Source organism: Diabrotica virgifera, chromosome 7, assembly GCF_917563875.1.
Source record: "Diabrotica virgifera virgifera chromosome 7, PGI_DIABVI_V3a".
Taxonomy (NCBI): Eukaryota; Metazoa; Arthropoda; class Insecta; order Coleoptera; family Chrysomelidae; genus Diabrotica; species Diabrotica virgifera.
In genome coordinates, this window is record NC_065449.1 from 79,171,453 (window position 1) to 79,185,766 (window position 14,314).

Here is a 14,314-nt window from a genome sequence, read left to right on the forward strand (position 1 = left end):
ACAGGTACCATTGTCTTCAGAAAGGTGAGAAATATTACATACTATAAAAATTTCAGGAAAAAATATTAAAATGGAACAGAGTCGTATCGAGTTAAACGCAAAAAACGTGATTTAATATTTTTATTTTTAGGGTAAAATTGCGAGTTTGACAATGTTCCGCCACATAAAATTCAAAATAAACCTCATTTTCGTTTTCACCACCATCAAAAGCATAAAGTATCACCAAAATTAGCCATTCACCACATCGTGGTCAGTATCTCGAGAAACAAACGTTTTTTGGGTGTGTCGCAGGTCTATTATATAGTTCACTGAAAGTTTTATTTTTTCAAACCTTAAAATTTGTTTAAATTAAAAAAAGTACTTCTACTGAAAGTGTACTTTTCCTGACCTATTTATAGGAAGAAAAGTCGTACTTTTCCTCCCTATGGAGTAAAAGTACTTTTTCTCCCTAGGGAGGAAAAGTAACAGTGACGTCATGGTATGTCATTGATTAAATAACTTATTGACGCCCTATAAAATATTCTATTATCTACTACGTAAGTATCTATACATTTTAACGTTTATTTATAGAACACCCTGTTGTTTGCAGAATGGTAAAAAACACTAAATTGTTATTTTGATTAAACAATGTTTACATTAATAATTTTAGTCCGTTCTTTAATGGTAAAATATTTCAAAATCTCTAAATTTTAAAGAACCGCTTGGATTGACATGAAATTTGGCATACACATAGCTAACAAGTCAAAGAAAAAAAGTGATATTGTGCCGATATGTGCTTTTACCCTGGGGGTGGTTTTCACCCCTCTTGGGGGTAAAAAAATATTCGTCCAAAGAAAGTCAGGAAATAGATAAACTGGCTAATTTTAAGTAACTTTTGTTCTATAGAGTTTTTTCATTAAGTCAATGTTCATTTTTTCAACAAAATAACCACGCTTTTAGACGGTTTTTCGCAAATAACTCAAATAGTAAGTATTTTGTCGAAAAAACATTCTTAGCAAAAATATAGCCTGTAAATTTAAAAAAAAAATGGTGTATATCTCACGTCTCTACACCTAGTAGAAGCAGAGTTATAGCTAATGAAAAATAGGTTTATATTCGTCAAATTCCAAATGGAATACGTTAATGTGAAATAAATAAAAATGAAGCACATTTCGGGGAAAACTCGTTACAACTTATTTAAAGTGTTTAAAAAAAGCTTCATTTTTGTTTTATAAAAAAATTTCTATCATCAAAATTAAACAAGTTACGCTCAAAATAAAGTTGGTCCCTTTTGGTTTTGGTAAAAAAATCGAGAAAATCACCCCCTAATTAGTATCTTAATTGAACTTAATCGTTACGACTTCACAAGTTTCGTAACTCGTGTATATATTGTTTATATAATCTGTAAGTTTCATCGGTTCAAAGTCCTTATTATTGAAAGGGCTTTAGTTAAAAGGGGTTGAACGAGTCATTGATCACGAATGTATGCAAATTTAAAAACACCAAATCTTAATCAATTTTTGTCTAACAGAAAAACAAAAAAATACATGATATTTAGAAAAGCAAATCTGACTTTTTTTTGTTTTTCGAGATTTTTGGTATCTCTAACAATTTTTAAGTTATTTTGAAAAAAGCATATTTTTCAAAATTTAAATTTTTAAAAATCTTATTTTGAAACCAAATTTTTTCAAAAATAAGCACTTTGAATCGATAAAACTTACAGATCATATAAAGACGACATAAGTAAAATAATTTGTGGAGCGGTAACGATTAATTTCATTTAAGTTGCTAATTAGGGGGTGGTCTTCCCGATTTTTTTTTGCAAAAACAAAAGGGGCCAACTTTATTTTGAGCGTAACTTGCTTAAATTTAATGCTAGAAACTTTTTGTAAAAACAGAAATAAAGCTTTTTTTAAACACTTTAAAAAAGTTATAATGGGTTTTCCCCAAAAAGTGCTTAAGTTTTTGGATATTTCACGTCGAAATATTCTATTTGAAATTTGGTGAATATGAATCTATTTTTCATTGGCGATAACTCTGGTTCTACGAGATCCAGAGGCCTAACGCGTACACCATTTTTTTTACTTTTTTATAAGCTATATTTTAGCTAAGAACGTTTTTTCGACAAAATACTTACTTTTTGAGTTATTTGCGAAAAACCGTCTAAAAATGTGGTTATTTTGTTGAAAAATGAACATATTCACTCGCAAATAACTCGAAAAGTGTTGACTTGGCGAAAAAGCTCTGTAAAACAAAAGTTACTTAAAATTAGTCAGTTTACCCATTTCCGGACTTATTTTGGACATATATTTTTTCACCCCCAAGAGGGGGTGAAAGTCACCCTTAGGGCAAAAGCACACATCGGCACAATATCACTTTTTTTCTTTGACATGTAAGCTATACGTATGCCAAATTTCATGTCAATCCAAGCGGTTCTTTAAAATTTAGAGCAAAAACCGTGAAAGAATGGACTATTTTACTTATATTAATTTGACAGTTGACAGTTATAATGTATCTACTTGTTAGTTTAGGTTCTCTAATATTTTTTGTTGATTAGTTACATAAATAAATTATTTAAAAATGAAAAAATGACATTTTATTTGAGGAAGGTGGAAAAATCATATATGTTATAACATGGGAGTAAAGTGCCTTTTGCTCCCTTGAGTGATTACTGCCCTCCGCTACGCGTCGGCAGTAAACTTCATTCTCGGGAGGAAAAGTTGCACTTTCCTCCCTTGTTATACAAATAGCTATTTCTAGTGGATTTGTTTAGTAATTTGTAAACTAACGGTACTTGGATACAATAAATCACAATTTTCTCTTCCAAGTATTTATGCTAGTTTCTAGATTTGAAACTAGGTCTGGTCCTATTTTTTTATCCAAGTTTTATAATAGACTTCTAATAAAAGCACATTGTATAGTGAACATTGCCCGCACAGACTCGGCAGTGCTGACTCTTGTATTTATGAACATATTTATCAAGTCTTCTGTTTTTGTAGAAACTGATGATATCTCAGTTGAAATAACGGATGTTGAACATGATTGCAAATACAATACACAAATGCTGTACAACATGCAGAGCCTGTTAATTGAGATCAATGCAAAACTTGATGAATTATCTGCATACACTCAACAATCAGTGGAAGGACCAGTAGAGAATGTTTTAGAAAGAAGTTCTAAAGAGCTACCAGTGGATACCCAAGAAGAATTAGAAAATCTGGAACAATTTTTGGCATCTAGCGAAAATTATAAATCTTTAGTAAGTACCTACTTAATTTTAAGTTAACGTGGTGTTTTTTCCCTTAATAATTCATTTGTCTTTTACTTTTTCTATGCTAGATGTTATTTAAAATTTGTTTTAGGTCCAATATTTTGCCAAGATGGGAGGCGTTAATTTGTATGATTTTGTGAAAAGATGTTTGAGACCAGTAATATCAGACACAATGGCAATGGCCTATTCTTTTATAGGCAGAAAAGGGAAAATGAACTTTTCAAAGCTAAGGCTTTCGAAGGCAGTTATTGGTAAATATTATTTGTGTTTAATGATACAGATAATTTTTCGAAGTCAGAATTTTCAAAATTTGATAGGATCAATGAAAATAATATAGTTAGGGACATTTTTGATTCTTAAAAATCATAATACCTTATCGACTACATGGTCTGATAATGGATAGAAAATTTAATTGTGCCTTTTTCTGGTACAAAACTGGCACTTAAAAGTTCATTGTCAAGATTACGTTAGTCATGGCATTGGTTAGTTAGTGGTTAATTTTAACTGAGTGTCGGCTATATAAGTGGAGTAGTACATAATACTTATTTATATTTTATTCTCCAAATTTGCGTGTGAGATTTCACACTTCGTCAGGGCTCAACCTTAAGTATTACAAATCCTCAAGTAGTTGTTCACTAACTTAACATAAAATTGAAAAGTGACACCATTGTTTATACAGGGTGTTTCATTGGGAAACGGAAATAGTTTAATTGTGAATAGAGGTCACCGAGCCGATTCTAGATATACTACATTTTTTGCCCTGCCGACTTTTATAACCGAGTTACAGGGTGTTTTATCGATTTTGCCCATTTCTTTGCCCATTGCCATAACTTTAGAACCACCCTGTATATTTTTTTGATATTTGGTACACATATGCCTCATTCAAAACCCAAACGACCGACATACTAACCATAAGATAAATCCAGGTCCGGATTAACAAGAAGTTATAAAGTAATTGTGACCTTAAAACAACACCCTGTATATTCAAATTTTGAAAATCAGTTTGCATATTTGAAAAGAGCACAAAAAAGTAAGTTTAATGATTAGCTTCAATTTTTCGGCCAGACAATTTTATGACTTAATTTTGAAATTATATTAATTTTTTAAGGACATTAAAAAGCAGGTACTATTAACTTTTAGTTATAAATTATTAAAGTTAATGAATAAATACTCATTTTAAAAATAATCAATACTTATTTACCACCTTGGAACGACCCAATTACTAATAACAAGAAAAATCCAGGTCCGGATTAACAAAAAAATATAAAGTAATTAGGACCTTGAAACAACACCCTGTATATTGAAATTTTGAAAATTTGTTTGCGTATTTTAAAATAGCATCAAATACTGCGTTAAAAGGTGCATGTCAAATTTTTGCGCAGATAATTTAATTACGGCAATTTTGAAATCATACTGATTAGTTCTGTCAAGGTCACAAGAAGCTGCCAGAAAAATGAAGAACAATCCCAATGTTATTAGAAAATCGATTCGAAATCTTTTAAAATGAGCAAGGAAATGCATCGAACAAAATGGCGGACATTTTGAGCAACTGTTATAGTTCAAATATTTTTAATTTATGGTAAATTGTTGCATTTTTTAAACGATTTTTTTTTATTACATATAGATAGCGGTTTTTTTAATTCTTTACTAAATCATTAAAATATCCAAATTCTCGCAATTATAATTTTTAATGATGTGCATACAGCTACAAATCCAGAAAATCCATGAAGCCAGCGTAGTAAATAAGTATTAAGTATTTTTAAAATAAGTATTGATTCATTAACAATAAATTATTAAAAGTTAATAATAACCTGGTTTTTAATCTCAGAGTTCTTTAAAATTTCAATATAATTTCGAAAATTAATGTAATTAAATCAACGACGAAAAAATTAAAATGGACCTTCAATCACAGCTTTTAATGCTCTTTTAAAATGCGCAGACAAATTTTTAAAATTTCAATATACAGGGTGTTGGTTCAAGGTCACAATTACTTTATATTTTTTTGCTAATCCGGACCTGGATTTTTCTTGTCATTAGTAATTGGGTCGTTCCAATGTAGTAAATAAGTATTGATTATTTTTAAAATGAGTATTTATTCATTAACTTTAATAATTTATAACTAAAAGTTAATAATACCTGCTTTTTAATGCCAGAGTTATTAGAAAATTCAATATAATTTCAAAATTAAAGTCATAAAATTGTCTGGCCGAAAAATTGAAGCGAACCATTAAACTTACTTTTTTGTGCTCTTTTCCAATATGCAAACAGATTTGCAAAATTTGAATATACAGGGTGTTGTTTTAAGGTCACAATTACTTTATAATTTTTTGTTAATTCGGACCTGGATTTTTCATATGGTTAGTATGTCGGTCGTTTGGGTTTTGAATGAGACATACGTGTACCAAATATCAAAAAAATATACAGGGTGGTTCTAAAGTTATGGCTTAGGAAAGAAATGGGCAAAATCGATAAAACACCCTGTAACTCGGTTATAAAAGTCGGCAGGGCAAAAAATGTAGTATATCTAGAACCGGCTCGGTGACCTCTATTCACCGTTTAAGTATTTCCGTTTCTCAATGAAACACCCTGTATAGGGAGATAGTTGGTCAGCCCAATAGGTAAATATGTTTGATTCAAATTGAGACAGTCACCAGATGTCCCCACAATTTCTGTCAGGGTCGCAACGTCAATATGCATAGATACCAAGTTGGATACGATCCTACTCATAACACCCCAACTCGCGTACATATTAAGAAAAATACATAAGAGTATATTTAGAAATTGAATTATAGTCTAGTAAAATAAAGTTACACTACATGTAAATCAAAATGTAAATTCGTACAGGTTGAAACAAATTTTATTTCAAAGTTTAGGTGGGTACAAAGATATTTTCAAGAAAGTATCCAAATCATACAAAGGGATCATTGTTTAAATAATTAAAAAGGGGTCATTTTTGCAGAAAAATTACTTTTTTAACTGCTGAGGTCATTCAATTACTAATGAAGGTCTATAGGATTGTTTTCTGCAAAGTTGAGGGGTAAATCTTTCACATAAGACTTACTAAATTAAATTTGACCCCCTATTTATTTAAATAATTATACATAAATCTTTAAAAACAAATTTGCAAAAAATTATTTTTAGCGTTTTAAATAAGCACTACAAAATATCTTATTTTACCGGAGAAGTTGCGCTATATTATTGGTATTAATAAAAAAAAATTGGTCCAAAAATATTTAATATTTTTTGAGATATTGAATTTGTTTATTAAATGTTACTCTATTTTCAATTGCAAAAACGCGGTTGTTGCCAAAGAAATATTCACCTGTATTAAATCTTATTATTTTTATTTTTATGTATATTTTCGATAAATGTATTGATAAATTCAAATTTCAATTAAACTTCCCCCTAAAATGGTATTTGAAAATTATTCAAATTTCTTTATAATTTGTTTTTTTAATAACGTCGCGGGGATTAAATATTTTGAAATGCCGTTTCGATAATTGGGATCCTGGGAATTTTTCACTAATTAACAAATTTTTTTGTCTTTTTTCCTCTTCTTTTTTTTCTTGGAGTTATATTACCACGGGCCTTTTTAGGGTTAAGTTTCATTAAGAATGTCGAATCTGTAAGTTGTAGATTCTATACCTAAAAATATTAAGATTGGTCTAAAATCACTTAAATAAAACGTAGCTACTTACTGAGTTACAGGGTGTTTTAACTAAAAATTAAAAAATTATTTTTACCAAGTACTTTCAAACTATTTGACGTATCCTTATCATACTTGGCAGAAAGTGTTAGTACCATACAGTCTACTAAATTGTGATAAACAAAAGTTTCTAGCTACTACCAGAGGCGTACAACAGGGGATAGTTAATGGTTGACCCTTCCCAAATTCTACGCCACTGAGGGAATTACTATTTTAGCGAAATTTTTCGATTCTCCAATACTTTCTATGTAAATAATATACTGTTTACTGGTAACGATTAAGTCATTAGTTTTCGAGATATTGGACGTTAAAAATGAAATGGCATAGTTATTTTGATTCATTCATTCATTCATATTAAACTTCCAATACCTCTCAAACTGATTACTTTATCGATACCAATAAAGTTATTTACATATAAAGTATTGGAGAATCGAAAAATTTCGCTAACATAGTAATTCACTCAGTGGTGTAGAATTTGGGAAGGGTCAATCATTCACTATCCCCTGTCGTACGCCTCTGGCACTAGCTATAAACGTTTATTAATCACAATTTAGTAGGGTGTATAATAGCCACACTTTCTACCAAGTATGATAAGGATACGTCAAATAGTTTTAAAGTACTTGGTAACAATAATTTTTAAATTTTTAAATAAAACACCCTGTAACTCAGTAAGGAGCCACATTTTATTTTAGAGATTTTAGTTAAATCTTAATATTTTTAGGTCTAGAATCTACAACTCAGAGATTCGACATTGTTAATAAAATTTAACCCTAAAAGGGCCCCTAGTAATATAACTCCAAGAAAAAAAAAGAAGAAGAAAAACCGACAAAAAAATTTTGTTAATCAGTAAAAAATTCGCAGGAACCCAATTATCGAAACGGCATTTCAAAATACTTAATCCCTGCGACGTTATTAAAAAAATAAATTATAAACAAATTTGAATAATTTTCAAATGCCATTTTAGGGGGGAATTTAACAGAAATTTGAATTTATCAATACATTTATCGAAAATATACATAAAAATAAAAATAATGAGATCTTAAGCAGGTGAATATTTCTTTGGCAACAACCGCGTTTTTGCAATTGAAAATATAGTAACATTTAATAAACAAATTCAATATCTCAAAAAATATTAAATATTTTTCAACCAATTTTTTTTGCTTAATACTGGTAACATAGCGCAACTTAGTCTGTAAAAGAAGATATTTTATAATGCTTATTTAAAACGCTAAAAATATTTTTTTGCAAATTTGTTTTTAAAGTTTTATATACAATTCCTTCATTAGTAAGTAAATTACCTCTGCAGTTAAAAAAGTATATTTTTTTTGCAAAAATGGCCCCTTTTTAATTATTTAAACAATGATCCCCTTGTATGATTTGGATACTTTCTTGAAAATATCTTTTGTACTCACCTAAACTTTGATATAAAATTTGTTTTAACCTGTACGTATTTACATTTTTTTACTTTTTTAAATTTTATTAGGCTATTAATGATGTCATGCTACTATACATTATATACACACACACCCAAACTTATATGGAATCATCTGATATTTCTTACTATTTCGTGCGAATTTAAAAAACAGACACACGAAGTCAAACAATATTTATTTTAAAGCAATTTAATACCAAATACATAACAATTAAATAAAACAATTAAATAAAGCATTTAACAAACAAATTGAAAGTAGTTGTTTTAAAGTCAATAGCATACAAAATTTCAATGTAAAACGAATAATGTTTAAATTGTTTTTATTTATTTTTGTTGTATTTTGTGGTAGTCAGTGTTATCACCTCTAGTCCTTATGCAAGCTTCAGTTTGCGTGGGCACGCTCCTAATCAAATTATAAACATTTTGTTGTGGTAGGTTGCTCCATCCTTTAAGAGCAGCTTGTACTAATTTTTCTTTTAAGCATATCCCACAAATACGCTATAGGATTAAGCTCGGGTGAGCAAGCAGACCACTCCAAACAAGGGATACCTTCCGCTTCAATTATGTCTGTAGTCACTCTAATGGTATGTAGAGGTCCATTATCATGCAATAAAATTCAATTTTCTCCTGTTGCACCTCTCGTCACTCTAATGGTATGTAGAGGTCCATTATCATGCAATAAAATTCAATTTTCTCCTGTTGCACCTCTCCTGACTACAAGTTATCAACATACCTGTGAGCAGTTAAAGTTGATTGGATGAAAATTAAAGGAGTTTTTTTACGGATCACAATTACTCTCCAGAACATTACACTTCCTCTTGTATATTTGTGAACAGATCTGACAGTTTTCGTTCTTGCTTGTCTTCCTCGACCTCTAAGTACACGATTTCATGGGTCATCTCATTTTACACAAATCCTGACTTTTTTTGAAAATAGCACATTTTGTCAATTCCCAATGTTACAGTTTTGGTGGTGAAGACACCAATTTAGGCGATTAATCTTGTGCTGCCTGTATAACTCGGGAACCCATAACTGTCTCCTGCTGTATACTTCTTAGTACGAACTCTTCTTCTTATCGTTTCAACTGAAACAGTTACACCTGTAGCTTCCAAAAGTCGCCTTTGGAGCTGCAGGTGAGAAATGGTTGGGTGTCTTCCAGCTGATTGGACAATTAAACGATCTTGGAGAGCCGTTATTACTTTTGGCGACTTTCCCTTGCTTTATTTTTGAGCTTTCCTAGTTCCTGTTACCTAATAGGTTTTGGACAGAACGGCCTGTATTACGCCTAGCTCTACAGCTATGTCCCTCTGAAAACAATACTTTGTCCACAAGACCAATAATCTTTCCTCGTTGTAAGTTCTATAACCCCACATAAGGCCATATTTTCGTTTTTGGGCGCAAAAGTTAGTTTATTTATTTTTTTTTTCAATTTGCAACTCAAGCAAATTACCTATACCGTACGTAGCTGTACTATCCGATTGTCTTATATATTTGTTTATTTTCAATAAAAACCTTTATAATTCGCAACAATAACAAGTTTTTTCAAAAGAAATAAATATTACTTTGAAATACATTGTGATTCCATATAAGTTTGGGTGTGTGTAAATAATAGCATGACATCATTAATTCAATTTCTAAATATTATATTCTTCCATATATATTTATTTTTCTTAATATGTATGCGAGTTGGGGTGTTATGAATAGGATCATATCCAACTTGGTGTCTATGCATTTTGACGTTGCGACCCTGAGAGAAATTGTGAGGACATCTGGTGACTGTCTCAATTTGAATCAAACAAATTTTCCTATTGGGCTGACCAACTATCCTTATATAAACAATGGTGGCTCATAGACATTCAATACACATTTGTACATACAATAAATTCCATAAAGGAAGAGTTTTTTTTTGGCATTAAGGTAAAACCCATACAGCGAGATACAAATTTGTAAAAGAGAGTACAAGGATTTAACACAAGGATTACACTCTTTTCGCCCATAAGCCGAGCAGGGCATTTTATAAACGATCAAAGGTAGGCCTCGGATAGATAAGGTATATATAAATTAAGGAAAGACATAAGGTAGCAGCAAAAGGTATTGTTAAATTTTTATTTTGTTGTTCTGACGAAATATAACAAACAATCGTAAATTTCTTTCCTGTTTAAAGCAAGAAGATACATTATGTTATATGGGCTTTTAATGTTCAATTGTAGAAGTTTTCTGAACAGCTCATTGGATTGAGCCAATATTTTAGGCAATCAAAAAAGATGTGTAGCCCAATAAATGACCGTTTTGGAGTGTAATTTCCAGGGGCAACTCCGAATTGCATGGAAATTTGGATTTAGGTTCTTATTACCCTCCACTTCAAAGTTGAATTTGTGCCGTTGGTTGCTTTTACTTGGGGGGTGAAATTTACCCCTTCTCGGGGGGTGAAAAACGCGTTTTTAAAATGAGGCCGGAAATGGATAAATTTACTTATTTTAAGCACCTTTTGTTCTATAAAGTTTTTTACGTAAGTCAATACTTTTCGAGTTATTCGCGATTTAAAATGTTGATTTTTCGACAAAAAAACTACCTTTTCAGACCATTTTTCCCAAATAACTGAAAAAGTAAATATTTTCTAGAAAAACATTTTTTTAGCAAAAGTGTAGCCTTTAAAAAAACGAAAAAAATGATGTACCAGTAAAGTCTACAAATTGAGTGAAGCAAAGTTGTAGCTCATGAAAAATACGTTCTTATTCGGCTAATTCCAATCTAATAATTCAACGCGAAATCACCGAAGAAAGAAGCGTTTTTCGGAAAACCTTATTAACATTTTTAAAGTATCGAAAAAAAGCTTATTATTTGTTTTTTACAAAAGTATACAGCATCAAAAATAAATGAGTTACACTGAAAAAAAAAGTTGGCCCCTTTTTTTGGTAAAAAAATCGTGAAAACCTCCCTCTATTTAGCACCCTAAATGAAATTAATCGTTTGGCTTTACCATCTATTTTAACTGTATGTGTATTGTTTATATGATCTGTAAGTTTGCTTGGTTTGAAGTGCTTATTTTTGAAAACATTTGGTTTCATAGTAAAAAAAATTTTCTAAAAATTTTTGAAAAATTTCATGTTTTCAAAATAAGTTAAAAAGTATTAGTGATAAGAAAAATCTTAAAGGGTAAAAAAATGTAGGCTTTGCTATTATAAATATGCTAGTTTATTTTGTTTCTCCGTAAGATAAAAATTGGTTAATATATGGCTGTTCAAAATTTGCATACACTCATGATTAGTGACCCATTCAAACTTTCTCAATTATAACCCTTTCAAAAATAAACACTTTAATAAACCGGTGAGACTGACAGATCATATAAAAAATAGATAGGTAAGTAAATTGTTTGTAAAGCGGTAACGATTAATTTCATTTGGGGAGCTAAACACGACGAGATTTTCATGATTTTTTACAAAAAAAAAAGAGGGTCAACTTTATTTTGAGCGTAACTCGCTTATTTTTAATGCTAAAACTTTTGTTAACAATTAAAACAAAGCTTTTTATAAACACTTTAAAAAAGTTTAAATGGGTTTTTCCGAAAAGTGCTTAATTTTTCGGTGATTTCACCTTGAAATATTCGATTTGGAATTAGACGAATAAGAACGTATTTTTCATGAGCTACAACTTTGTTTTTATTTGATTGATGGACTTCACTGATACACCATTTTTTGGGTTTTTTATAAGCTACACTTTTGCTAAGGATATTTTTTTCGATAAAATATTTACTTTTTGAGTTATTTGCGAAAAACTGTCTGAAAACGTAGCTTTTTTGTCGAAAAATCAACATTTTCAATGGCAAATAACTCGAAAAGTATTGACTTACATAAAAAACTCTATAGAACAAAAGTTGCTTAAAATCAGTCAATTTATGCATTTCCGGTCTTATCTTGAACGTATGTTTTTTCACCCACGAGAAGGGTGACTGTCACCCCCTAAGTAAAAGCAACCAACGGCACAATTTCAACTTTGAAGTGGAGGATAAATAGAACCTAAATCCAAATTTTCATGCAATTCGGAGTTGCCCCTGAAAATTACACGGTATCGCCGAATTTCCCGTTCATTTACTGGGCTAGTGGTCCAGGTCACCGATTTTAATACAAACTTCACAAAGATCACTCTCAAGTATTTGGATTTTATGTAAGTGTGCTGGATAACATGCGTGACCGAACTTAATTCTACTAATAGTAGCTTTTGCGATTGTAATCGTACTTATTTTACCAAGATTTTTTCCTCAATTTGGTTTCTAGTCTGGTGTGTAACATGTTGGATTTGTAAAGGTGTATTCTTGCCACAAGTAGGACCATTTTCTAATCATTTTATGTTTTGATATGTTTATTTATTATTTGTTCATCTATAGATAATTTGCAATTTATCTGTTCCCACATTGCTATGCTTTCTTTGGCTATTTTATCTGTAATTTCATTGTTTGTTATTCTTACGTGTGCTTTAACCCAGAAGAATTTTATAAATTTATTTTGATCTTGTAATTTTTTAAAATTTGTTTGGATGTTAAAGATATCATCTATCGTTTGTTGTGTTTGAGTTGGATTTTAAAGGTTTAAGAACTGAAAGTGAATCGGAGAAGATAATGACATAAAGGAAGAGTTAAAAGAAAATGGCACCTGCTGCCGTTGAAGATGGATAGATTGAGTAATGATGAATTATGAAATCTCGCACGAAAATTGAAGGAATAGAATATAAATAAGTACTACTACTTCACTTATAGCGGATACCCAGTAAAAAGTAGCACTAACTTAAGTTTACGGCAAGTAGTCCTTGACGTCAATCATTTTACATATTATGTTAAAGTACTATATGTTTGTTATCCATTTGATATTGGAAATTTTAATGTGAAATTTAAATTTCAGGTTGCTCTAAAACTTACCTGTAAATAATTATCTGTAAAAAAATAACCTGTAAATGGTATTGCTTTTGATTGATAATTGTAAAGGATAGAAAAATTATCATTCATTGTATTTTTTTAGAATCAGCTGAGAGAAGTGGTTTACAAAAAACCAGGAAGGAGACCGAATATGCTGTAGCCTTGTGGCTAAGAAAGGCGAAAGAGAGATACATGAAGCAAATGTGACACTTTTTTTATAATATTTTTGTGTAATAAAAATGTTTACATTTATCAAGGAGTATTATTTGGTATAGCCACGTATATTTCTGGTATATCCAAGGAATGTCTAAAAAATATACTTTGACTGTCCAAAGAACATTCGTGGACATTCATGGAATGTTCCAATAAGACATTCAGGGAATGTTTAAAATGCTGACACGGGATTTTCCTGGGATGTTCAGGGAATGTTCTTGTGCTTTTGGGGATATTCCAGGAATGTTTTCAATGTCCTGTGTGTACCTTCTAGGAACATATATGGAATGTTTGGTGTTATTAGGGAAAATGCCTTAAAAATATACAAAACAAATAGTCCTAAAGAAATATATCAATTTATTGAATTTATCCTAATAAAAATGACTCAAAACTCATTTATACCGATCAATGTTCATAATATACAGAGTGGGCCAAATAAAAGTCCACCTCGATATTTGGCAGTATTTATTAGATTTTAAGAAAATGACGAAACAGGTTGATTTTTGATCTAAGGGGGACACATTTTTACGGTACATACATCTGTCATTTGTTAACCCCCTCCCTTCCACATCCCCAACCCTTATTTTTAAATAGGGAATAGGGGTTGTGTGCTAGCTCATTTAAAAGGTTATTCAATTCTCTATTTGGTAATATTAACATTGGCATAATTATTTGAACAGGGTGTCCAAGAAAAATTATTTTGAATTTAATTAATTGACACAAAAAGAAGAATGTATGTAATTTATTTAACTCAAAATACATTCTACTGCTGACAAAAAACAGAAAAAAAATGTTTATTTGATA

At 30.4% G+C, this 14,314-nt stretch overlaps 1 protein-coding gene across 1 annotated transcript; it reads left to right on the top strand.

Annotated features, from left to right (window-relative positions):
* Nucleotides 1-2,632: 2,632 nt before the first annotated feature.
* LOC126888026 (uncharacterized) lies at nucleotides 2,633-13,549 on the top strand. Its single transcript, XM_050656031.1, has 3 exons — nucleotides 2,633-3,238; nucleotides 3,342-3,501; nucleotides 13,401-13,549. The coding sequence occupies exons 1-3, from the start codon at nucleotides 2,813-2,815 to the stop codon at nucleotides 13,502-13,504; spliced, it is 690 nt and encodes a 229-aa protein (XP_050511988.1). The 5' UTR covers nucleotides 2,633-2,812; the 3' UTR covers nucleotides 13,505-13,549.
* The last annotated feature ends 765 nt before the right edge of the window (nucleotides 13,550-14,314 follow it).

What these genes read in the sequence shown, in the direction of transcription:
- LOC126888026 (XM_050656031.1), top strand. Translation starts at nt 2,813, where the DNA reads ATGCTAGTTTCTAGATTTGAAACTAGGTCTGGTCCTATTTTTTTATCC. An exon ending in GCGAAAATTATAAATCTTTA is followed by an intron (nt 3,239 to 3,341) that starts GTAAGTACCTAC and finishes AATTTGTTTTAG; the next exon opens with GTCCAATATTTTGCCAAGAT. An exon ending in GCTTTCGAAGGCAGTTATTG is followed by an intron (nt 3,502 to 13,400) that starts GTAAATATTATT and finishes GTATTTTTTTAG; the next exon opens with AATCAGCTGAGAGAAGTGGT.